This window comes from Chiloscyllium punctatum, chromosome 24 (genome assembly GCF_047496795.1).
Source record: "Chiloscyllium punctatum isolate Juve2018m chromosome 24, sChiPun1.3, whole genome shotgun sequence".
Taxonomy (NCBI): Eukaryota; Metazoa; Chordata; class Chondrichthyes; order Orectolobiformes; family Hemiscylliidae; genus Chiloscyllium; species Chiloscyllium punctatum.
The window spans coordinates 62255851-62280690 of NC_092762.1; the positions used below are offsets into that span (position 1 = coordinate 62255851).

Below are 24840 nucleotides of genomic sequence, written 5' to 3' on the forward strand. Positions count from 1 at the left end.
TTTGCAGGCTGGAAAATGAGTGTGCTTTGAACTTGTGCATTGTTGGAAAATTGCAACCAGCCCAAGATCGAGAACAAGGCTTATTGAAATGACAAGCAGCTAGGAGGTCAAGATCATTCCTAGAGACAGCAGAATTGTTTTGCGAGATGGTCACCCAGTCTGTTTGGTCTCCCCGGTGTAAAGGTTTCCAAACCAAGAGGTGTTTGTGGTGTGAGAAAGGTTCAGGCCACATTATTACCTGTGTGGTCCCCAAGCTTCTGATAATCCCTTCGCAGAACCTCTTTCCTAGTACTATCAATGTTGGCATCTTCTTAGACCATAAAAAACTGGATCTTTCCGTTTCTACTCTTAAGTCCTCAATAACTCTGAGGAGATGATAACCTTAGCAGCAGGTAGGCAACACAGTCTTTGGGACTCTGCTTTTGCTGTAGAGAACAGTATGTATCCCTTATTGTCACTACATTTCTCCTTCATCACCACCACTTGAATGGTGCACTGTACCACAATGCAATGGTCACTCATTCTGCTGGCAAGTCTGTGCCCTCCTTCACATCAGGAGCAAGACCTTGGATCTGTTAGACAAGGGCACTGGCTGAGGTTCCTTCAAAGCTGAATTCTGGATTCCTATACCTGCCTCAGGCAAAAGTGAGGACTACGGATGCTGGAGATCAGAGTCAAAAGTATGGTGCTGGAAAAGCATAGCAGGTTAGGCAGCATCCAAGAAGCAGGAGAATTGACATTTCGGGCAAAAGCCCTTCATCACTCTGCCAAGGACATGCAGATCCTGAGCTGCCTCCATTACCACTCCCTAATCATCTGATGCATGGAGGAAGAACACCTCATCTTCTGCCTCTGGGCCCTCCAATCCCACAGTGTCAATTTGGATTTCACCAGTTTCTTCATTTTCCCTTCCCCCACCTTATCCCAGTCCAACCTTCCAACTCTGCACTGCCCTCATGACCTGTCCCACCTGTCCATCTTCCTTCCCACCTATCCACTCCACTCTCCAACCTATTGCCATTACCCCCACCTCCATCTACCTATCGCACTCTCAGCTAACTTCCCCCACACATCCCTGCCCAAAGCCCCAACCCCCTCCTATATAGCTCTCCACCCCCTTGGCTCATTCTGTCACACCTTCTTGTCACTGACCTGGAACTAAATTTAATGGAATTACTCAGAGATAGGGCATGGTTCTACATGTGGATCAGGTCGTGCTTCAAAATTACCATCACACTTGGCTTGCAGCTTGAGAGGAGGATGAAGTAAAGGCAGCATTGAAGAGATCAAGCTGTTGGCAGTGGGAGGAAGAGGAGTGGAAGAAGAGTGCTGCGCTGGCGACCACAACAGTTTTCCAATAGTGATTATCTTACCTCAACCTCAGCCATTAAAGTAAGAACAGTGTGTGCATCATCTCCATTTTACAAATGAGGTGATATTGGAAATCTGCGAACCCTTGACAACTGGTCCTGCTGCTTCAGAACGGGGGGGGACAGATAACAATGCCTATGGCTGTGAAGATGTCTGTGGACATTCATTTATTTGCATTTAGGGCTGTTCCAGGCTGGAACAGACAGCATCTCCCAATTCATCCGCGTGATGAAAATGGTTGTTGTTCTTTTGCCACAAGAGAAGAAAACATTGTTTGCTTATTTCTGGACAGAGAAAATATACAGTGTGAACATAATATTGCCTGTTTAACAGGCTTTCTCAAGGTGCAGGTTGCTGTTAACCACGAGTCTAAATTTGCAGGTTCTGTATCTAAATGCCACAAACAATGGTTCTGGTCCCTCATTGACCAGATATTGCAGGACCACCCTCAGCACCATTTATCAGATGAATATCTGATAACCTGGTAGGAGTCAGGCTTTTATTCTGCATCAGCCAACAGTCCCACTTAATACCTGGCCTGACCATAGTGAGAAATCTGACTGTGTGGCCAGCACATCCACGGTGACAGCTATCCTGCTATATGCTATCATATCGCTCAAGCAGTGGTTCCACTATGGATGATTTTAGAGAATCACTTCAGCATTCACTGTGGCATGTGATCTAATTCATTATGTTCTTCCATATCCTGCACAATATGGAAGCTCAGGGACAAGAGGTGACCCAGGAGTAAAGAAGGAAACATCCATGAATTCTTCTTTCTGTTCATGCTTTCTGTGCTCACCTGATTGGTGTGCTGTACATCAATCTGAGCTGGCTTCTGTTTGTTCACAATGTAGCACCATGACTTTAAATTGGTCTGCCGTGCAGTGTGTCCTCACATTTGAGCTAGGAGGCCTTGGTTCGAGTCCCACCTGCTCCAGAGGTGAATCATAACACCTCTGAACAGATTGAACAGAAAATATCTAAGTATTCCAGAAAACATTGCTGGTATCCCAGGTATTTGTATTTCTAACTTGCACTGTTTGCCCAATGCACAGTTTTGGGCATTTTCTACCTGCTCACTCATTGTGAATTTATTCCATTCTCTGTTTTTGAAGAAGTGTGTCTTCTGTCTTGGCATAATTAGACAAATCATTGCTGGGCAAGGTCATTAGCACTTTCCAATTAGTGGTAATTCCTTCTCTAATGATGTTGCATGGAAATGCAGCAATGCAATGTAAAATTCTCACTTTGTTGTTTGATAGATAATGATCATTGATTTGTTAGTACATACTATTCTTCAGTTAGAGCATTTAAACAATAATGATGAAGTGACGATGTGATATTGGTCATTCCTGTTATGGACCAGGTCAGACCTTATCAAAACATTTGAAGGTGAAAGCCCAGACCTTAACTTTTCTAGTTTAAGCAGGTGTACGTGGCTACTCCAGGTGTGATGCAGCTGGTTAAAACCTCTTGGTTTTAAACAAAACAGAATTTAGTTACAGAGCCCATAAACAACCCCTTGACAAATAGGTAAAATCTACACAGGTTCTTACAGGAGAGAGAGATTTAGCATGGAACGTCCTTCCATTGCAGATGTTTCTTTGGATTCCCAGAAAACAACTGACTAGCAGCTCTGAATAGCCAGACTATTCAAGCCAGGGACAAGCTGAGCTGGGAGCAGTGGCCTTTCCCCTTCCATTGTACTTTTTTTTTAATCTGAAAGCTTTTTTTCTGATTCAGTATCTGTCAACTATAATCAAATTGCCCCTAAAACACATATAAACCAGACTCATCGGACCCTCTGCATTTACGACCCCTCTCAAAAAAATTCAACGGCGGAATAACCTTGTCAAAGGAGCTGCATCGTCATACCTCCCTCTTTAAAAAAAAATGAACCATCAATATCCAAAGATGGCTCCATTTTAAAATTCCTTAATCTTACACTGTTAGTACACTACAACATCCATATACATTACATTGACTATAAACATGCAAACATGCACTATTACATTCTTTTTAGTCCATTTATTTCTGCCACTAAATGCCTCAGTTTCTCTTCCAAGTCTCAACAATGCATTGGCAATTAAGTTTTCTTGTCCTATCATGTGCACAATTTTCAAATTGAATGGCTGTAAAACAAGCTCCATCTAAACAGTCTGGAATTTTTGTGCATAATTTTCTCCACAAACTTAAATGGGTTATGATCAGTGTATATGACTACCTCATACATATTACTGTCGAATATTTCTGTTGATGAATATTCAATTTCCTGGAGAAATACTTGATAGGTCTTTCTGTCTTCTTTTTTTCCTGTAAGAGCACAGCACTGACATCCACGTTATTCACATCGATAGCCATCTTGAATGGCTTTGAGTAAGCAGGTGTAGCTAATACTGGGTCAGTGGTTAATATAGTTTTTAGGCCGTTCAACACCTTCCTACAGTCCGCTGTCTACTAAAACTTCTTGCCTTTCTTTAGTAATTCAATGAGTGGAGCAGCCACACTGCTAAAATATGGTGCAGCTTTCCGATAGAATCCTCTCAATCCCTCCTTTTGCTTTCCTTCCCTGTCAAAATACCTTTTCAGTATATTCATGTGAGATTTCCTTCTGTCTAGAGTCCTTATGAAATAGTTCACCTCACTCAACTTCCTTTTGATTTGATAAGGTCCACTAAATCTTGCCTTTAAAGGTTCACCTGTCACTGGATGTAACACTAATACCTTATCTCCGATAGCGAAATTACGAGTTTTTGATTTCTTGTCTGCTTCCTGTTCCATGATGCTGTGACACTTTTAAATGCTGTCTGGTGAACTCCCCCACTCTATTTAATTATTCCCTAAAATCTAACGCATGGTTCAAATATATGGTCTCTGAATTCTGACTTACCAATTCCTCCCTAATTAATTTTAGTGGTCCTCTCACTCATGCCCAAAAACTAATCCAAATGGACTGAATTTGGTCGATTCGTTTGGCGAATCTCTGATGGAAAGAAGTACAAACATAATTCCTTTATCCCAATCATCTGAATAGTCTTGATTATGAACATGGTCTTTTATGTCTGATGCCACCTTTCTAGCACTCCCTGTGACTCTGAATGGTATGCAGTAGATTTGAATTGTTTTATCCCTAAGCTGTCCATAATACCCTTGAATAATTTTGAGGTAAAATTTGACTCTTGATCTGAATGTATCTCTGTGGGTAGTCCATATCCAGTGAAAATGTTGAGTAACACCTCTACAATCCTTTTAGCTGTGATATTGTGCCATGGAATGGCCTCTGGAAGTCGAGTGGATAGATCCATTATTGTTGACAAATACTGATTCCCACTTTTTGCTTTAGGTAGGGGTCCTATGCAATCAATTAAGACTGTTGTAAAAGGTTCCTCAAATGCAGAAATAAGTATTAAAGGTGCAGATTTTATTACTGCCTGTGGTTTCTCAGTTACCTGATATGTATTACATATCTGGCAAAATTCAACTATATCCTTGTTTGTCCAGGCCAGTAAAAATTGTTCTTGGATTTTAGCTTGAGTTTTTCTTACCTCTAAATGACCTCCTATGGTTAGTTCATGTGTCACCCGCAACACCTCCTTTCTATAACCTACTGGCATTCTGACTTGATGAACTTCTGCACATTTCCCATCTGCCTGAATATGTGATAGTCTCCATTTCCTCATTAAGACATAATTTTTAAGGCAGTAGCATTTAGGGATTCATTCAGATTATTCCTCCATGTATGCCTTTTGATACAATTGCTTTAAATTTTCATCTTTCCAATGTTAATTTATCTGAGCTAAAGATTTCTACTTTGTCAGCCACTTGCCCCGGTTTGTGTCAACCATCTGATCAAACAGGGTCTCTGTTAATTCCACTTCAACTTTCTTATCTGTACTCTTTGATTTTTCCTGTTTCAACTGGTGACTTTGTGACCTTGTTGCCAAAGAGTCAGGAAAAATCCCTGGATATGCATCTTTTAATAGTTCAGTTGCCTGAGTTTCCACTGGCTTTTCAACTACAGGAGGTAGCACTCCTACCAGCTATATCGTTAACAAGGACAAATTATATTCCTGGAACTGAGAGTTTGTCCAGTACTCCGACCATGACTTCTCCACTCATCACTGGACACTCTAACCTCACTCTACATAAATTAGCACTTCTTGTCTCACCGTAAATTGCCATTACTAGTACCTTTTCTGGCAATTGTCCTTCAGAGGTACATATCTCCTCATCTTTCAACGTCAAAGATTGGGAGGATCAAGTATCTCTTAACATTGTAACCTCTTTACCTGCTGCTCCTGGCCTATGTGAGTAGACTTTACCGTTGCAAGTACATGGCTTAGAAAGATCTGGCACTTCCTCCTTAACTATCATCCAGTCAGATTGTACATTCTGGTGCAGATTTTTAGCCTCCACTGGGCTTTCCATTACCACTTCAACAAAATTCACTGGCTTATCCTGTTTCCTAACCCACCAACACTGTGAATTCATGTGGCCTACTTTATTGCAGTGTAAACACCGGAGCTTTTAAACTTCTCTTTCCCCTTCAAGGGTTTCCTTTTTACTCTGTGGTACATTATCCTTATGATCTTCACCGAGATCTACCTTCCCCTTACCCTGTGAGGACTTCTCTTTTCCCCAATTTCTATTCCTCATGGATTGAAATTGATGTTGAAAGCCAAACTTTGATTTATGGACCATCTCATAATCATCAGCCATTTCAGCTTCTAATCTTGCAGTCTTAACTCTCTACTCTTCTGCATGAGTTCTCACGATCTCAGGAAGTGAATTTTTGAACTCCTGTCTTAAGTCACAACTTCTTAAATTAAAATTCTCTCTTTGCCTTCCTTTCTTCTCTCTCTCTCCCTTTCTATTCTCTCTCTTTTCCCCTTTCTTCTGCCTAGACTTTCCTCTTCTTTTTGATCAGCTAAAAATCTTCTCTCCCTGTCTTTAATCTTCTAACTCCTGTGCCTCACTTGCACTTTAAATATTTCAATCTCCACTGCATGTTTCTGTTTGTCTGATATACCCATGCGCTTGATCAGCTCTATTACATTTTCAGCTTTCCTTTTGAGCCTGTTTGCAAATTCTAAAAACCTTTCTAAATTTCCTTGGCAAATGTGGGAAGCATCTTCAAAACCCCTGAGCCTCTTGAGCAATGTTAAGAGCCGTTTCCAAAGATTCTAATGGCTTTTCCAGCACATTTAAATGTTGAGCTATTTCAGTAATAACCATACCTTTTTTCGGAGACACCAGCAATTTCAGTTCCAACCTAGTTGCCAATTCCATCAGCTTTGTCTTGTTTACTTTTTGTAAACTGTCCCCCCCCCGCCCCCAAAGTTACTTCTTTCACTCCCAGAAAACTCTTAGTGACTGAAAAAGCCATTACTACACCAAGCAATGTTTAAACCAACCGAACTCAACATTAAAAAAAAAGGCGCTAACACCTACCACTCGCTGCCAACAAGCCTAATTTCGAGTTGGAACCACCAAATTAAGTCAAGCAAAGAGCTCCCAATCTGTTGTTGACCAGGCCAGTCCCCCTCAAAACATTTCAAGAAGGAAACCCAGACCCTAACTTTTCTAGTTGTTTTAAGCAGGTGTAAGTGGATATTCCAGGAGTGTTGCAGCTGGTCAACACCCCTCTGTTTTAAATAAAATGGAATTTATTTAGAGTATCAAATGAAACACAAACAAAAGAGAACATAATACAAAATAACATAATCTATCCAAAAGTCCAACTTAATGATGCTGTCCCAAATGCCACAACAGAGCCCATAAACACCCCCCTTGGCAAAAAGGTAAAATCAGACACAGGTTGTTACAGGAGAGAGAGAGATGGCAGAGAGGTTTAGCATGAAACCTCCTTTCACTGTATCTGTTTGTTTGGATTCCCAGCTAACAGCTGACCAGCAGGTCTGAACAGCCAGACAACTAAAACCAAAACAAGCCAGAGAAAAGCTGAGCTGGGAGAATTGGCCACTCACCTTTCACTGTACAAGTTTTTTTTTAAACTTGATAACCTTTTGATTGAGGCAATATCTGTTAGCTATAATCAAATTGGCACTAAAACCCATACAAACCAGACACATTGGAACCTATACATTCACGATCCCTCTCAAAAAAATCAAGGACAGAATAACCTTGTCAAAGGAGCAGCATTGTCACACTCCCCACTTAGTCCATATGTCTTGAAACAATTTGGCAATGAATTGCAGTCTCTTGTCAGATGCTATCTAATTTGAGACACCGAATAAACTGAAAATAGTGCTTATGGTGTCAATTGTAGTGTGGCTAAATTGAACAGTGGGTAAGTTAGAGAAGTGATCCATTGCATGGTGAAACTTCCCACCGTGAATAGGTCTGCTGCTGTTCTCATACACATGTGAATAAAATGTAAATGGATGTAGAGGCTCCTTCCACTGCTGGGGTTGATATATTTGGCGTGACTCATGGACATTCTTATGTCATTGAATATCCTGATTCATCCCTGACCAGTGAATCTACCTTGGTGCAATACTTTTGGTATTGGGAATTGTTTGTCCTTGTGATATACTAATTCTATCTGTGTACCGCCAAAATGAATGAATCTTCTCAAGTCCTTCTTTAATACTGCCAGATCCTCCTTGTAAATGCTCTGGATGGGGGTATGAATAGGAAGGATTTAGAGGGATATGGGTCATATGCTGGCAATTGGGTGTAGATTACTTTAGGATATCTGGTCAGCATGGACGAGTTGGACCCAAAGGTGTGTTTCTATACTGTAGATCTCTCTGACTACTTTCATATTGGATGTTGCTGATTTCAACTGTTAACATTGACCAAAGTGTAACAGCGTTAAGCTCGAGAACATCTTCAGCTTGTAATCGAGAGCATTAATGTGTACATCAAGAAGAATATCTTGTTTGTTTTGTGTTGGGTAGTTGATTCAGCACATCTGATCTATTAATTTCTGGTATGTGGCTTACATCTCACTTCAAAGTAATACAGGTACACAATCCTTTGTTTGAATTCCTTAGGGCTAGTTGTTTTTCAGATTTCAGAAATTTTCGGATTTCAGAATAAATGACATTTTCATAGTGAAATAAAAAGTTTCACCGAACAGCAGACCCACATGTGAATAGTATGAGACACAATTGACGCCTGCCAGTGCTGGGCCATGCCGTCACGTCACCTCTAGTGACATGGTTCTAGTGGGTGTGAAGTGGGGTCATCAGTTCACACGCTGCACAAAGTTGATATGCCGAAAAAAGCTTCAACAAAAATCTTAGATTTTGGAGCTTTTCAGAATTTCGGATAAAGGATTGTATACCTGTACGTTGGAGATCATGGATTGATTTGAATGCGCAGTCTGGTCCGCCACATTATTGTGTGGGTTTGAATCTCATGATTTGTGACTATATCGAGATTGTGCATTGGTAGTTATGCCAATGCTGGGATGTTGTTATCTCCCAGGTAGATAATTTTGGAAAAAGAAAACGAGCCTGCATATTGGCACTGCAGTGTGATTCTGACATTCCTTAGCTTTCTGAGGAAGTATAAGTGTTGGTGCGCTTTCTTGACTGTAGCGTCAACATGGGTGGACCAGGATAGCTTGTTGGCGATATTTACTCCTTGGAACTTGAAGCTCTCGACCAGCTCCATTTCAGCACCACTGATTCAGATAGGGGCAAATAACCAGCTCTTTCATTTTGCTGATATTGAGGGAGAGAGTGTTACATGATGCCACTAAGCTGGTCACTCTCTCTCCTGTACAATGCTTCATCATTGTTTGAGTTCCAACCCACTACTGTCGTGTCATCAGCAAATTTGTAAATGAAGTTAGAGCTGAATTTGGCTACACAGTTGTGAGTGTATAAGGAGTATAGCAAGGGAATAAGTATGCAGCCTTGTGGGGCACTAGTGTTGAGGATTATTGTGGAGGTGGTGTTGTTGCCTATCCTCACTAATTGTGGTCTGTAGGTCAGCAAGATGAGGATTCAGTTGCAGAAGGGGGAGCAGAGTCCTAGGTCTTGGAGCCTGGAGATTAGTTTTGTTGGAATTATGGTGTTGAAGGCAGAAGTAAAGTCAATAAATAGGAGTCTGACATAAGTGTCTTTGTAATTTGTAATATTAAAGTTAATTCTTGCCAACCTCCTGTCCTGCAGGTGATCTGACTATATTGTACGCCCTCCCACTGCAGGAATTTCTCGCAGCGTGTTTACATGCTGAGGTTTGTATTAAAACAACAGTGATGGTGCAAGCTTTTTGAAATTCATTCCTTTCAGTTAACGCTTCCTCTGATCTTATTTTTGAGTTCTCCTTTTGGATGCACATTGCTGCTGAGAAACAAGAAATGCAAGTACTTCTGTCATTCAGAATGCATTTCAAAACAAATAATTGAAATATAAATTACAAAGGGTGGAATTGTCCCTGCCCTGAAGCAGCATGAACAATGAAGAGCAAGTTAGGAAAATGCGAGAATGAAAAATTGGAAAAGTAACTTTGAGAAAAAAGTTCCCAATTTTAGCCTTAAGTTGTAAATGACAACGTCAGAATGAATCTCACCAATAACTGGTGACTACCTTGTTTTTGTACATTTGCATCTTATTATTTGTCCAAACCACCTCTTTTCTATGGCACTTCCAAATCTCCTGTCCTTCTGTGAGAAACTGGACGGTGCAAATTCATGACGTGAAAGTCAGAGTGGTTACTTCACTTACAATGTCACCGCATGACCCATAAACATCATCCTTCATCCTTCGTGTGCACATGTTGGCATCTGCAAACCACCTGCCTCAAACTATCATCTCTCAGCCTGATTTTCATACCACTTCAGCCACTCAGGATTCGAATTTGGATTTCAGCGAAATTTACAATCTGAATGTTTCTGCCAGATCACTTTGCACACAGGAACATACATGCATCCCACTGCCTCTTAGTAAGATGTATCTTACAGCCCTTAGCTTCATTTCCTAGCACTCACTCACTTTCTGCTCATTTGGAGGCTGCCTGTCTCTGTGTTTTGCACAATGTTTTGAGCACAGATGGTGAGGCAGTTAGCTTGGGTTGGTAGCACTAAGCAGTGATGGGGATGTGGACATTGTGCTACGTGAGACTGTGCAATGTCAATGCCACATCTACAGCACATGTAACTTACACAACAAAACATTGCTTCACTGAAATGACCATGTCTGAAAGCCAGCAGGAACCACTCCTTCATGAGATCAACAGGGATTGTGGTCAGTCAGTGGGTTCTTTGTTTCAGGGCCCATCTGATTCCAGTGCAGGACATTGGCAGAAATTGTGTGAGAAAAGTAATTGTGAGCCAAGAATTTCACACACCAAAACACTCTAAACTCAATGTTGGAAAATGCAACCCAATGTTTCATTTGTGACACCCACTCCTTCCAGTGGGAGAATCACTTAAAGTCATGGGTTACAGTTTAGAAATTATATCTGATGCACAATGACTAATGCAGAATAACACTGGAAATGATAATATAACATATAGGTGCAGTAGCAGGCCATTCAGCCCAACATGTCTGCCATTCAATGAGATTATGGTTGATCTGATAAGCCTCAATTCCACTTTCCTGCCTTTTCACTGCAACACTACTAATCAAACAATCTGTCTATCTCAGTCTTGAATATAATTAATGATCCAACCTTGGCAGCCTCTGCAGGAAAGAATTCCACAGATTCAAAACCTTCTGAGAGATGAATTTTCCTAACCTTTGCATTAAATGTATGACCCTTTATTCTCAGATTATGCTTCTGGTCCCAGACTCTCCTTCTAGGGGATTCAACTTTTCTGCTTCTACCTTGTCAAATCCTCTAAGAATCTTTTCTGTTTTAATAACATTGCCTCTCATATTTCTAAATTCCAATAAGTACTGATTTAACCTACTCAGCCTTTCCTCATAAGACAGTCCCTCCATATCTGGTATTAGCCAAGTGAACCTTTGTGGAGGAAGTGAGGACTGCAGATGCTGGAGATCAGAGTCGAGATTGTGGTGCTGGCCTGCAATGTTTTTCCAGCACCACACTCTGGACAAGTGAACCTTTGTGTCATCCTTACCACTCGTCTTCCCACTAGTTTTGAATCACCCACAAACTTGGCTCTAGTACCACTCACATTCCTCACCCATGTCATTTATATTTGTTATAAATAACCATGGCCCCAGCTCTGACCCTGATGGCATTCCACTAGTTACAGATTGCCATCCTGAAAATGCCTCCTTTATTCCAACTCTGTCTTCTATTAGTTAGCCAAACCTCTAACCATGCTAATATACAACCTCCAACATAATGGGCTGTTATTTTGTTAAGTAGTCTTGTAGTAATGTGGTATTTTATCAAATGCCTTATGAAAATTCAAATATATTACATCCATTGCTTCCCCTTGATCCAGCCTGCTTGTCACCACTTCAAAGAATTCAAGCAAATTTGTCAGGCACGATTGTCCCTTCATGAAGCCATGCTGACTCTGCCTGATCATAATATGCATTTCTAAATTTTCTGTTCTTACATCCTTTATATTGAATCCTAACATGTTCCCAATAACAAATATATTTGAGTTTAGAAGGTTGAGGGGAGACCTAATAGAAACTTAGAAGATAATACATAGCTTAGAAAGCGTAGATGCTGGGAACTTGTTTCCGTTAGGCGGTGACACTAGGACCCATGGGCACAGCCTTAGAATTAGAGGGGGTCAATTAAAAACGGAAATGAAGAGACATTTCTTCAGCCAGAGACTGGTCGGCCTCTGGAATTCATTGCCACGGAGCGCAGTGGAGGCCGGCACTTTAAATGTCTTCAAGGCAGAGATTGATAAATTCTTAATTTCGCAAGGAACTAAGGGATACGGGGAGAGTGCAGGTAAGTGACGCTGAAATGCCCAGCAGCCATGATTGAATGACAGAGTGGACTCGATGGGCCGAATGGCCCTACTTCCACTCCCACGTCTTATGGTCTTACATAAAACTAACTGGTCTGTAGTATTTTTTTAATCTGCTTCCCTTTTTAAAATAATACTGTTACATTGGCAGAGTCCAATTCTCTGGTACTCTGACAGAATCTTAGGATTCCAGGAAGATTGCCACCAGTGCAACTATTATCTCTTTAGCTACTTACCATCAGGTCCAGGTTAAATAAACTGGGTGCACTTCAGCTTTGCCTACAGACCTATGTTTGCAAAGTTAATTTCCATATTTACACAGACTTCATATAGTTCAACTCATCACGACCGCTATCAACTCCTTCGCTGTCTCTGAGTTGTCACACTGCTAGTCTGATATTCTGATATCCTCCAACTAAGTATATTGTTTATAAGGTATATTAGGAAGACTGAGGCCATTATCTACAACAAATTGCATTCCCTAGCCATCTCCATCCCTCTCTTGGAAACAGTCTGACACTAAACCAGACAGTTTAGAACCTTGGTGTCTGCTTGACCCCAAGAGAACTTCATAATACGTTTCTGTATCATCACTAAAAACACCTGGTTCCACAATATTACAGGAATCTTAACTGCTGTTTGAAATGACAGAATCATTAGGGCACAGAAGGAAGATAATTCAGCCCATCAAGGTTTTATTCATAAATGGGATATGGTTGTCTCTAGTAAGGCTGGCATTTCCTGCTTATCCTTCAGTGACTTGAAAGGTGGTAGCAAACCATCTTCTGCAACTCCAAAAGTCCAAGTGGTGCGGGTACATCCATGATGCTATTAGAAAGAGAGTTCCAAAATTCTGACCCAGCGACAGTGCAGATGTATTTATCTACAAAAATGTGGTAGTATAGGTCTAGAGGATACCGTGGTGCTTTGTAGACGGTAGACCTGTTTTGAAGAACATGCAAAAGCAATGTAAAATGAAGAATACAGTTTTATAGGTGTGCATGAGCAGAGAAACCCTGGGGATATATCTCACAAATCATTGAAGTTGGAAAGGCATGTTAAGGCAGCAGTTCATATACCATATGGGATCTTGGACTCTATAATTAGAGACATATAGAGACGAGGTTAAGGCAAACCTGTATAAAACTCTGGTTCAGCCTCAACTGGAGTACTGTGCTCAATTCTGGGCACCATATTTCAGGAAGAATGAGAAGGCATTGGAGAGAATAAAGATTTACAAGAATGTTTTTGGGCTTGAGAACCTTCAGTTACATTGGCACTGTTGGGACTGTTCCTTTTAGAGTAGCCAAGATTAACGAAAGATTTGATTGAGATATTCAAAATTATGAGGGAGCTCTGTGTTAGTGAGAAGCTCTTCCCATTGTTGGAAAGGTCAAGAACCAAGTGGCACAGATTTAGGGTGATTGGTAAAATAAATAATGATGACATGAGGAAAATGTTTTTTATAATATGGCCAAAATTTTGATAGCTCCTGAACAACATGAGTTCTGCTGGGTCAGTTGGGAAAATGTGAGGTTGGCAGAAATGAGATTCTCAACGTCAAGATAAAAAGTACTTTTTTGCTAATGGTTGAATGATGAGATGAGAATTGTGCTAGTAAGTGGTGAGAAGCCTATTTGCATTCATTTTTATGCACCACGTGTCAATATTAATTAGTCTTGACTCATTGACATGTAGCTTCCCAAACATTCACCAGCTGGATAGAAACAAAACTGTTGAGAATTCTCTACATAAAAGTCAAGGTTACTTGCTCCTCCAGAACTCTATCTTGGACAGCAGTCCTCAATATCTCAGGGCACACATGGCAACATGGTCAAAGACAGCCCGCAAATCATGTCATAGACCAACCTCTCCACATTGTCATGGCACATCTCCAATCCACTTACCACACCAGCTTGCACTTACAATGCACCACTTTGGAACACATCACCATCTTTCATATAGGGCTGTTGCCAGGAGAGGCACTCATGGATTGGACCCCAACTCAGGGGTCATCTGCACTTGCTGTCTGAGCACTCACTCACTTTGCACCTACTTGGATGCTCACAGCATCTTGCATTGCTTTGTATTGACGTCTTGCATTTTTCCTATTAGCCAGAACTTAAAAGTTTAAGCTTAAAGCTTAAATCTTGCTGTTGAACAGAGACACAGACAACTGATCATATTTATCAACAGTTATGGGATGTTAATTCTGGGGAATGGAGGCAGAATTTGGAAAGGACAATATGAAGAGGAATATACAACATAAAAGTCAGGAGGGGAAGACTTTAGTACATTGGAGCACATAGTTTACTGCAGGAGGAGAGTTGTTGACAGTCACAACTGCTCTGGCTTGGATGGGGACAGTGCAACACAATGATTCACATGATTAAGGTATAGGCTCCACCAGGCATTGGGAAAAGAGTAGGACTCCCTTATATGGAGTGCTAAGATGAGATGAGGCTAAAGACGGATAATCTGTGCAGGTTGGCTCTTAGATAGTGATACATATATGAATGTAACTTGTATTTGCAACGAGGTGTCAGCTGTGTCACCTATGTGCCCTAAGAAGTATTTTGTTTTTGATTACCCTCCCACTAGGTGCAATGTGAAGGGAAACGCTTGGCTGGCAGCACTGGATGTGATGCCTGCTGGGTATAATAATGGTGCCCACCAGGAATACCAGGAGGCTCCAGCAGCAGTGAGTATTTCCAACTCTGGCAAGGGGGAAAATAGGATGGGTTGGGCACTGTATTGGCATTGTGTACAGGTAATAAGGCTCATTTTGTGAAACTTGCCAAAACTGACACTTAGCCAATTTCTGGTAAAATTCAGGCCAGTGACTGGTTAGGATCTGAAATGACCTGAGTGATTTTCCAAATAGAATTTTTATAATTATTTCAGTTAGATTTTGCAAAACCATAGGGAAAAATGCAAGGTAGTTGGATTAGCTGAGAATCTCTTACAGAGAGCCCACAGGAACACAGTGGGCCAAATGCACTCTCTCTGTGTTGTACCTACTCTGTGTTTCTATGATTTTAGGATTACCTAACGCTCTCCTTCATGCACCTGAACAAAACCTCATGTGTCGATAAGGTGACTCATTGATATATTCTCAAGAACAATTTGAGTTGGGCAATAAATTCTGGCTTTGCACACATCGCATAAATAAAAAATAATTATAAAGGTGCACTTATCTCAGACTTTGTCACCTGTTTTGATTGAACGTGCACAGCTTCTCAACCAATTGTCAACAATACAGGAAGAGCAGAACAAAAAAGCAGGTTTGACAAGACCAAAATTCCAAAGGACACAGCCTTTTAAGCTAACAAATGAGAGTTAACCCTTTGAGGACTAAAGATTTTTTATATTTTTCTCCTAAATGGTAAGTTTGCAGCATTTGTTTCTGACTCATTTACAACAGAGTTCCAGCAGCTGACAGCATGTCTGACAGGTGTGTTGTACATTTGGGAAAATATGAAAAATGTTTGTGTTTGCCTCGATTGAGAGCACCCACCTTTAACTCATTTAGAAAGAGTGTAGATATTCATGCAGCCCTATAAAGGTTAAAGGGTGGGTAAGAGAATTAGTGCGATTATTTTGGAATGTAGTGCACCTTCTGGCATTCAGTCCACCCTGATCTCTAGCTATTTCACTGCATCGGTGTCTGTATCTGTTTACTTGGAATTATTTTTCTGTTTGTGAGCTTGAGCTAAAATTCCCAGGACGGTTTGTGGCTGACATCACATGACAATAGTTCTGATTACTCTGGATACCTGCAAGGTTGGCTTTAAATAATTCATACCATTTGCTTCGGTCTCTCCTTGTTCCAGCCACAAATGCTTTTAATTTTGTTTTTGTATTGTTTTTGTTGCAGATGAATTTTATATTTTATTTATGAGCACAGGTTCTACTTCATGCACATCTTTCAGCAAGGACTTGGGATGGCCAATGTGTTTGCATATCAGAGCTCTCAGATTGACTGGTGTGAAGACAATTTTCAGTTTTCAGAGAAAGTTGCTGAGTTTTACAACACGGTAAGGACTGGCTGCTGCTGTGTAATTTCTTAATTATGTCAGACAATTTAATGCACAAAAATTTGTAGTGGCATTTTAAACTATATCACTAACTAGAATTAGAATAGGCAGCAACTGTTTGAACTGCTTTAGAGAGATAAGTTGAAATAAGTTGCCTAAAGCAACATTTACATTAAATTCTGAACATTTTAATCCCTTTTGGCTGATCACAAACTAAGCCAGTGAATTTAAATTTATTTGTTGCCATATGTGATCTGACTGATCTCTATACCAAGGTTGCAAGTATAAAGGAATCCTTTATCACTCCATGAAGAGCTCCTAGCTCCTTGGATGCCTTCATTCTGTTATTTTATCCCTCATTAATATTGCTGATCTTCCACTGATGCCACTGTTGAGACTAGGGTCAGATTGGTAAGTCCTATTTAGGTTCTCAAAAATATTTCTGAGACAATGGTCTTCAGATCTTGGAGGTGTAGTCATTTTCTGTCACTCCTCTGCTGGGGATATCCCCAGCGACTAGGGATGCTATCACAACAACAGAAGCAAGGTTTCAGATTGTTTTCAAGACTAAAGCACTTAAAAGAAATCACCATGGCTTAAACTATTCAGAATCATAAAGCACAGAAGTAGACTAATGGACCTGTCATTATATAGAGCCCTAGTCGTAGAGAATTATAGCACTGAAATTTTAACTGTCAATCCATCATGTCTTCCCCAGCCATCAAGTACCTATCTCCTCTAATCCAATTTCCCAGCGCTTGGTCCATACCCTTATCCGGTGTTTCAAGTGCTGAAAAAAATGCTGCCAATTTCTAAAATAATTTTTTTGATAACTTGTTAAAAGGCCAGTGAATCTCCCAACTGGTGAGTGGAAGACTCCCAATTCATACACCGTATAGAGATAAAGACTTCAGTCTGACTGTGGACATACTCGTTCGATCAGCAATGTCTCCTTGAAAATTAAGTGAAGGAATTTGAATTGAGGTCTGACAGAATTTAGATACATAGGTCAACTTTGGGGAATGGTTGTTTTATACTTATTAACTGTGAATTAGTCCACACAAGAGGCAATCTCTTTATAGAAGAGATTCAGATGCATAAGAAGCAATCAATAAGCAATATTGATAATAATCCACCAAGATGTTCTGATGGGTACACAAAATGGCAGTACCTTTTGCATTTCTGGCAGAACCCGAGATGATTGATTTCAGAACTAGTGCTTACAATCTTGGTTTTGTAGAATGTGGACAGTGAGGTTACATTTCTGTCATGTCAATGGAATCTGTCCAGTCCAATGGCTTTTACCTGTTTGGACTTTGCTGCGTTTATTCACCTGTGCTTTTCCATTATATTCTTGGCAGCCAGACCTGAACATCATTTCTGATGTTTCACTGGAATGAATTTGGACAAAATACAGGGCATTGAGGCAACAGACAGGTGACCAAGCAATTGGTCAAAGAAGTAGATTTGAGTATTGTAAAGGAAGAGGGAGATGGAGTGCTGCACTTGTCGATATATTTACAAAAGTATCAACCAAATTCTCCTTCCTCTTCAATTATCAATTAACTATGCCTCCTTAAACTCATGCAACAGCACTATTTAAAGTGAAATGATTATGACGATAAAACACAACTGATTTTTACAAGGAATTTCCTCATCCCTTTTCTAAAATGCACAGTTTCACTCAATTTGCTCCACATAAAATGTGTATGTAGCACAGTGATATTTTTGCCTGTCTGAAAGTCAGTGCTTAAAAGTAGTACTTTTCTTTGCTACCAGCTATTTTTGTTTGCAACCATTGAAATTCTGAATAAGGCAGCTACTGGGAGAGTTATGTGTAGCAAACAAAGGTATGTAAATCTACTTGGGAATGTCTGAGCAGAACTCAGGTTCCTGAGAATGTGCTGACTTGCTCCAAATTTGCTAAACCAGTGCTTCCAGTGCTTTGTTGCTGTTGAAGAAGTTTGCCAGGAACTGTGTAGCAGAACTCCTGAGCTTTCAAGGAGTTGCCAGTAATGGGTTGGTTCAGTCCACCTTCTAAAGCTTTGAAAGAGGCAGGTACATTTTGATTCTTTGTTATTGCTCATTCCTGCCATTGAAACTGCATTTTTTGCAGTTAATACGTAAGTATTGTTTTTCTTCTAAATATTATTTGTGCTAATCTGAAATATTAAAAAATAAAATGCTTGGTTCACCTTTTTTCAAAGACAGCACATCCTCCAGACTATTGAATATATTAAACAATGGAGCTTCTGATGCATGATTGAGATAAATTCATTGCTAATAGTGACGCCGAGCTATTGTTCGGTTGTACAAACACTCGAAACAAATTAATTCATTTTTTTGCCAGTTTGGTCACCACAAATAAAGATGGCCAGGGTTTTACCGGACTCCGGTTGCCCCATCCACCTGCCGAAAGATCGAGGTCCCTTGGCTCGTTATGGGAGCCCGGACCCAATAACTGCAATGTGGCATCAGGGCTTCTGTCTCTTTAAGGGACAAAGTCCCAGGCTTCAAAGGCTGGCGGTCAACTGGCTCTTCAGTGCCACATCCTTCCTGGGATCTGTAACATCTTGGCCAGTGTGTCATTGATTAAAATAATGGACAGGGAAATTAAACCATATACTATAGAGCAGAAGTAGACCATTCAGCCCATCAAGTTTGCTCTGCCATTCAGTGAATTCATGGCTGATCTGACAATTCTCAACTCCATCCTCCTGACCTTTCCCCATAACCCTTACTGACTAAAAATCTATCTCAGCCTTGAATAAATGTAATGAACAGCCCTTTGTGGTAAAGAGTTTGACAGGTTCACTATCCTCAGGGAAGAAATTCCTCCTCATTTCTATCCTAACTGCGTGACCTCAATCTGCGATTGTGCCTCTGTTCCTGGATTCTCCCCAAGGGGGAACCAACCTATCCACATTAACCAAAACCCTTAAGAATCTCATAAGTTTTGATAAGGTCACCTCTCATTTTTCTAAATTACAATGTGCACTGCATCTACCAACTCAACTATCTCTCATAAGGCAATCCCTCCATACCTGGTGTTAGTCTAATGAATGTTTTCAGGATTGCTTCCAATGCCAGTATATCTCTCCTTAGATAAGGGGAAAAAAACTGTTCACAAGTGTGGTTACAAGTTCAAATAAGCCACTCCTACTTTTATACTCTGTTGCCTTTGAAACAAAGAGCAACATTCCCTTTGTCTTCATTATTACTTGCCAAACTTGTGCATTAGCTTTTAGTGACTTATAACATCAATTTGTTCTGATTTTCTTATTGCTTCAACTTACAGATCAGCAGTGTGAGTTTCTTCATATCATCTCCTATAATGATGTATCTATTACATCCATATGCTCAGAAAAGGTCCAGAGCTGTGTATCTCATCTGGGTCATGATTATGTTTGTAGGTGAGTTGAACTGCATAATGATTACTTATCACTATTTGCCTGAGTGCAGTCTACACTGAAAACTCTGTTACATTAATCAATACGTAATAATTATATCTAATCTTGCCTCATTCTTACCAGATGAATACACAAAGCCTTTCAAAAATGTAAATTTAAACAGAAAATGGTGGAGAAATTCAACAGGTCTATGGAGAGAAAAAAACTCAAGAGGGAAGAGTAATGATTCAAGTCTGATCTGACTCTTCTTCAGAACCTTTTCTGGTTTCTCCAGTACTTTTTGTCTTTATCTCAGATTTCCAGCATCTGCAGCATTTTGCTTTCAAATGGGTTGATTTAGTTTGAATAACCCTGCAGAGAAGGCAAGTAACAGGTCAGAAATTCACTTGTTCTATCAGCAGGCTTTGGTCATGATATAATCCCTACCCTGCCAATCAAGGATTTGTATTTTAAAAGGGGGCCAGAATGGCTGCAGGAAAACTTGGATACAAAGGCTTGTGGAGGCAAATAAGAAGGCTGTCCAAACCCATCCTGCCTCAGTTCCCTGATTCATCGCTGGAATTGAGGAGAGTGTAACAGAATGTACTTTTCCTCTGGATGTGAGCGAATGAAGTGTAGCTGACAGTTTTAGCAGCAGGAGTTTGTTGTTCAAAACCTGGATAGCTGCCAGAAAATTTAAATAACCTTCTAAAGTCAGGAAAGGTGATTGTCCACATTCAGGTGGATTTTATTACCTCGCTGGCATTCCCCTGCACAGTACTTTTCTGACAAATACATCTCACAGCTCCAAACATTCCTTTCTCCCCAGCCACCTCCTTCAATTTCAACTTGAACCACAAACATTCACATACGCCCTTCTCCTATTGCCATCTCACACCCATCCCTCAGAGTAACCCTCTACAATTGGTCTCATTCTATCCTCAAAACACATTCCACTTCATACCTTTATCACAATTCTCACATTGCAAGAGAAAAGGTCTCCCCTTCCAACCCATGACCACCACTAGCCCCATCCCCAAAAACCCACCCCAACTTCAGGGAGAGATTGTGAACGAGGCAGAGATGGATCTGCAGCCGATACCACCCTGACCACTTTGGAGAAGGGTTTTTAAGAGTTCAGCTGAGTGGCAGGCACACTGGGAGTTGGTGAACAAACAATTCCCCATCCCACAACTGAATCCAATTCCCATTCTCCCTGATTTGTCAGCTAAGTTGCTGTCCACTGTGCCTCAAGATTTCTTATGCAAAATAATGAACATGTGAAGTTCCCAACAGCTAATTCTCCCATTCCCTGTTGTCTGAATATCAAAAGAGATACTACGTAGTGATTCTAAGGAGGTTAGCCAGGTGGGACTCATACAAAATGTTTGGGGCTGTTAATCTGGTTCAGTCAGGGAGCCCTGTCAGACAGATAAGGACAGGAGTGCCAGATATCCTGAGAGCTGGATCAATGTCAAAACTCTCCATGTGTAAATAAAAGGCTGACTTGGTGGTGGTCTACCCGCATCTGTGCAGTTGTTTCACAGTAGTTTTTTTTTAAAAAATTGTCCACAATGAGCCTGAATATTAATGCAGTGTGATTATTTGAATTATAATGTATTTTGAATCCTTTCTTCTATACTTGTTATTTTATAGTCATCCCCACTGAAACACAACTGCCACCTACTGGCACAGTTACATTAAAAACATTCAAATTTTTCTGAATTGAGTTCCATGGTTTAACACTATTCCATTACTACCTTTTTCATATCATCTTCTAGTACTTCTACGCCATTTCTGTATCACAAATATTAACAATTCCAGGACTGATACATGGGGATACTTCAATTACAATATTTTCTGCGTTGAAAGACCCCTGCGATTGATATCTTTCCTTTACTCTAACTCACAATTTGTCACGTTAGCTTTTGATTGCTGATTGTCAAAAGTTTCAATGCCTTTTTCTAAAAGGAGTTATTGTTCAGAGATATTCTGGAAGAGTATTTCATGATGTTACTATTACATGGATAGATCACATGTTGGAGTTTTGCAAAAAAAGGCGAGTAAAGAGTGAAAACATAGCAAATAAAAATTCACTAGCCACTGTGAATTGGACGGCAGACCCAATGTGCCCCTTTCCTATTCTTTATAGTGTCTCTGACTGTAGAATTTGGAAGGTTGACTTCATATACTAAATTAGTAAACAGCAGCTTTTAGGGTCAGTTCTAGTCAGGATATTTTCTTACCCACTAAATGTAATTGTTTCCTTTTAAGCAGAAGCAAGAAGAGACTTGCTGGGGCAGAAAATAGGAAGCAAAGAGTGGGGATAAATGAGTGCTATGCTGGTTGACAATCAGTGACTAGTTGTACGCCTTAGGGATCCATGTTGGGACGGCAGTTAATCACAATTTACATAGGTGATTTGGAGTTGGGGACCACGTGTAGTGTGTCAAAGTTTGCAGATGACACTAAGATGATTGGCAGAGCAAAATGTGCAGAGGGCTGTGAAACCTTGCAGAGGAACATAGCTTAAGTGAGTGGGAAAAGGTCTAGCAGATGGAATACAATGTTAATAAATGTGAAGTCATCCATTTTGGCAGGAGTAACAATAAACAGCACAATTACTTGAATGGTCAAAAGTTGCAGCATAGTGCTCTGCAGAGGGACCTGGGTGTCCTTGTGCATGAATCACAGAACATTGGTCTGCAGGTACTACAGGTAATTAGGAAGATAAGTGGAATTTTGTCCTTCATTGCTAAAGGGATTGAGTTTAAAAGCAGGGAGGTTATGTTGGAGCTGTATAGGGTACTAGTAAGGCCACACCTGGGGTACTGCATGCAGTTTTGGTCTCCTTACTTGAGAAAGGATGTACTGGTACAAGAGAGGATGGAGAGGAGGTTCACTAGGTTGATTATGCATGGTGACCCAGTGGTTAGCACTGCTGCCTCACAATTCCAGGAACCCAGATTTGATTCCCGCCTCGGGTGACTGGCTGTGTGGAGTTTGCATATTCTCCCCATGTCTGCGTGGGTTTCCTTTGGATGTTCCAGTTTCTGCCCACAATCCAAAGACATGCAGGTCAGGTGAATTGGCCGTGCTAATTTGCCCATATTGTTAGGTACATTAGTCAGAGGAAGATGGGTCTAGGTGGGTTACTCTTCGGAGGGTTGGTGTGGACTTGCTGGACCAAATGGCCTGTTTCCACATTGTAGATAATCTAATCTAATCTAAAAAACGTCTTTGGATCTATCCAATACTATAGTTTGATGGAGAGCGGATCCATTTATCAAAGTGAATGACAATGGTGACATGTATACAATAACTAATGAATACAGAAAGCACAAGTACAGCTCCAATAGATATCAACAGTGGCATTCTAGATCAAAGACTGAATCTGGATCATGTCTGGTTTGTAAGAAATAGGATATATGCCATTTTATGTGATAGATTTTCTCATTGAATCAAAGAAGTCTGAAAAAAATGGAGTTTGGAAATTACATTTTTGCTCATGTCTGTTAGCTAAGTTCCTTATTTAATTTGATTTAATACTTTTGTCATTGTTGAATCTTTATAATAGGAGTTTTCTCAGCATACTACCACATGACCCTGAGCTACTTTGGTCAGTTATTAGATGAATTATCCATCCTGTGGGTCTTAGCAATTGGTTACATGCTATGGTTTCCCAGAAGACACATGCCAACATTCATCAAAACCAGGTAATAAATGTTTTGAGATTATTTAAATTGCTATTCAGTACTCAAAAAGACTAACCCAGAAAGTATCAGCTGAGATATGCCAGAAGTTCCAATGTATGCAGGGTACTGAGTTGGATGATCAGTCATGATCATATTGAATAGTGAAGCAGACTTGAAGGGCTGAATGGCCTATTCCTACTCCTTTTTTTTTTAAACGTTCATATGTTTAAATACTCCTGACAAATTCTGACCAATATTTCAAATGGCAAGACAATCATGATATAACCCCACATGAAGCTGGTATCTCAAAATCTCAGAGTCCAACCATGCTTTTATTTCTCTGAAAACAAGGAAAGAGTATGATTGTGACATCATTTTTCTTACCTAATGAATACAATGTTACTGGGGCTTCCAGAAAATTTCTCACCCAGAGAGTTTCTTTGCTGCAGACCACATTGCAGCTGTGATCAAGTCCATTACATAAAAAGGAGCTCAGCCTTGCATGGAAAGAATAAAATGCCTGCCATAGCAAAAGGAATGCAGTTCTGAATGGTCACCCACATTAAGGATTGAGTACTGCATTGAACAGCAGTGTATATCGCATCACAAAATCATGTAGCCAGACCTCAAAACATCAAACATTGAACTCCTAATTCTGCTGGAGAGCTTTCTGAGGCCAGATTATTGAGGAAGGAAATCACTGAGGAACATTGCCACACTATCAATCAACTGTAATGGTCCAGGGAAACATTAAGAAACATTTTGACATTAAGTTGTTTGCAGTAACAATATTAATGATTAGCAATGCCAAAAACACCCCTTTTGAATATTACACTCATCCCTTTGAAAATTGTGAATGCTATTGATAGATAAACTTTTACATCAATCTTTTACGTCCAGCATTGCTCAGGCACCAGTAATAGGAAATATGCTAGATGACCATGCTGCCCTGATGTGACTGCTTATGTGATTATCCTCAGAAATCTTTGAGATGAAGAAAGGGGAAAGGACCTGCCATCTTCCATATTATGTTGTCTCACACAACAGGAGAGTACATTTTGGGCCATTGTATTCATAGACATTGTGCCCATAAAATTACTGTTTACATTTTCATGATCTAAATATTTTGCTCCATTCATAAAATACTTAATTACAGAAGCGACTGTTGTATATGAATAGCAAATATTTTGAGAATGTGTACACTGTGTGTTAATGCCCTGTGTCATGATTTGGAGTAACTCTTCTGTCAAAATTTACAACTAAACTGTCCATTTAAATGCTTTGAATGCAGTTGTCCTGTAAACAATTGCCTATCATCCTGTAGTTGCATACCTTGTACCACTGGTGGCACAATACAGCCAACCAATGAAGTACTAAACTGCATATATCAAATCTATATTTTCTGTCTTTAGGTTTTGTATCTTTAAGTTTCTAGGTAGCCAGAACCTGTCTCCTCCCACCTCACA

General features: G+C 40.3%; 1 protein-coding gene across 3 annotated transcripts in view; it reads left to right on the forward strand.

Annotated features, from left to right (window-relative positions):
* Nucleotides 1-1324: 1324 nt before the first annotated feature.
* Nucleotides 1325-24840, forward strand: part of acer1 (alkaline ceramidase 1) — a 43585-nt gene continuing 20069 nt past the window's right edge. Inside the window, exons 1-5 of one of the 3 annotated variants that reach the window (XM_072594012.1) lie at nt 1325-1360; nt 14855-14954; nt 16131-16290; nt 19589-19703; nt 23257-23395. In XM_072594012.1, the coding sequence (XP_072450113.1) occupies nt 16171-16290; nt 19589-19703; nt 23257-23395 (374 nt within the window). In that variant the 5' untranslated portion in view covers nt 1325-1360; nt 14855-14954; nt 16131-16170. Of the gene's footprint in view, nt 1361-14854; nt 14955-15678; nt 15708-15774; nt 16037-16130; nt 16291-19588; nt 19704-23256; nt 23396-24840 lie in introns of those variants that run through there. The other 2 variants (XM_072594011.1, XM_072594009.1) reach the window with 2 other exon arrangements.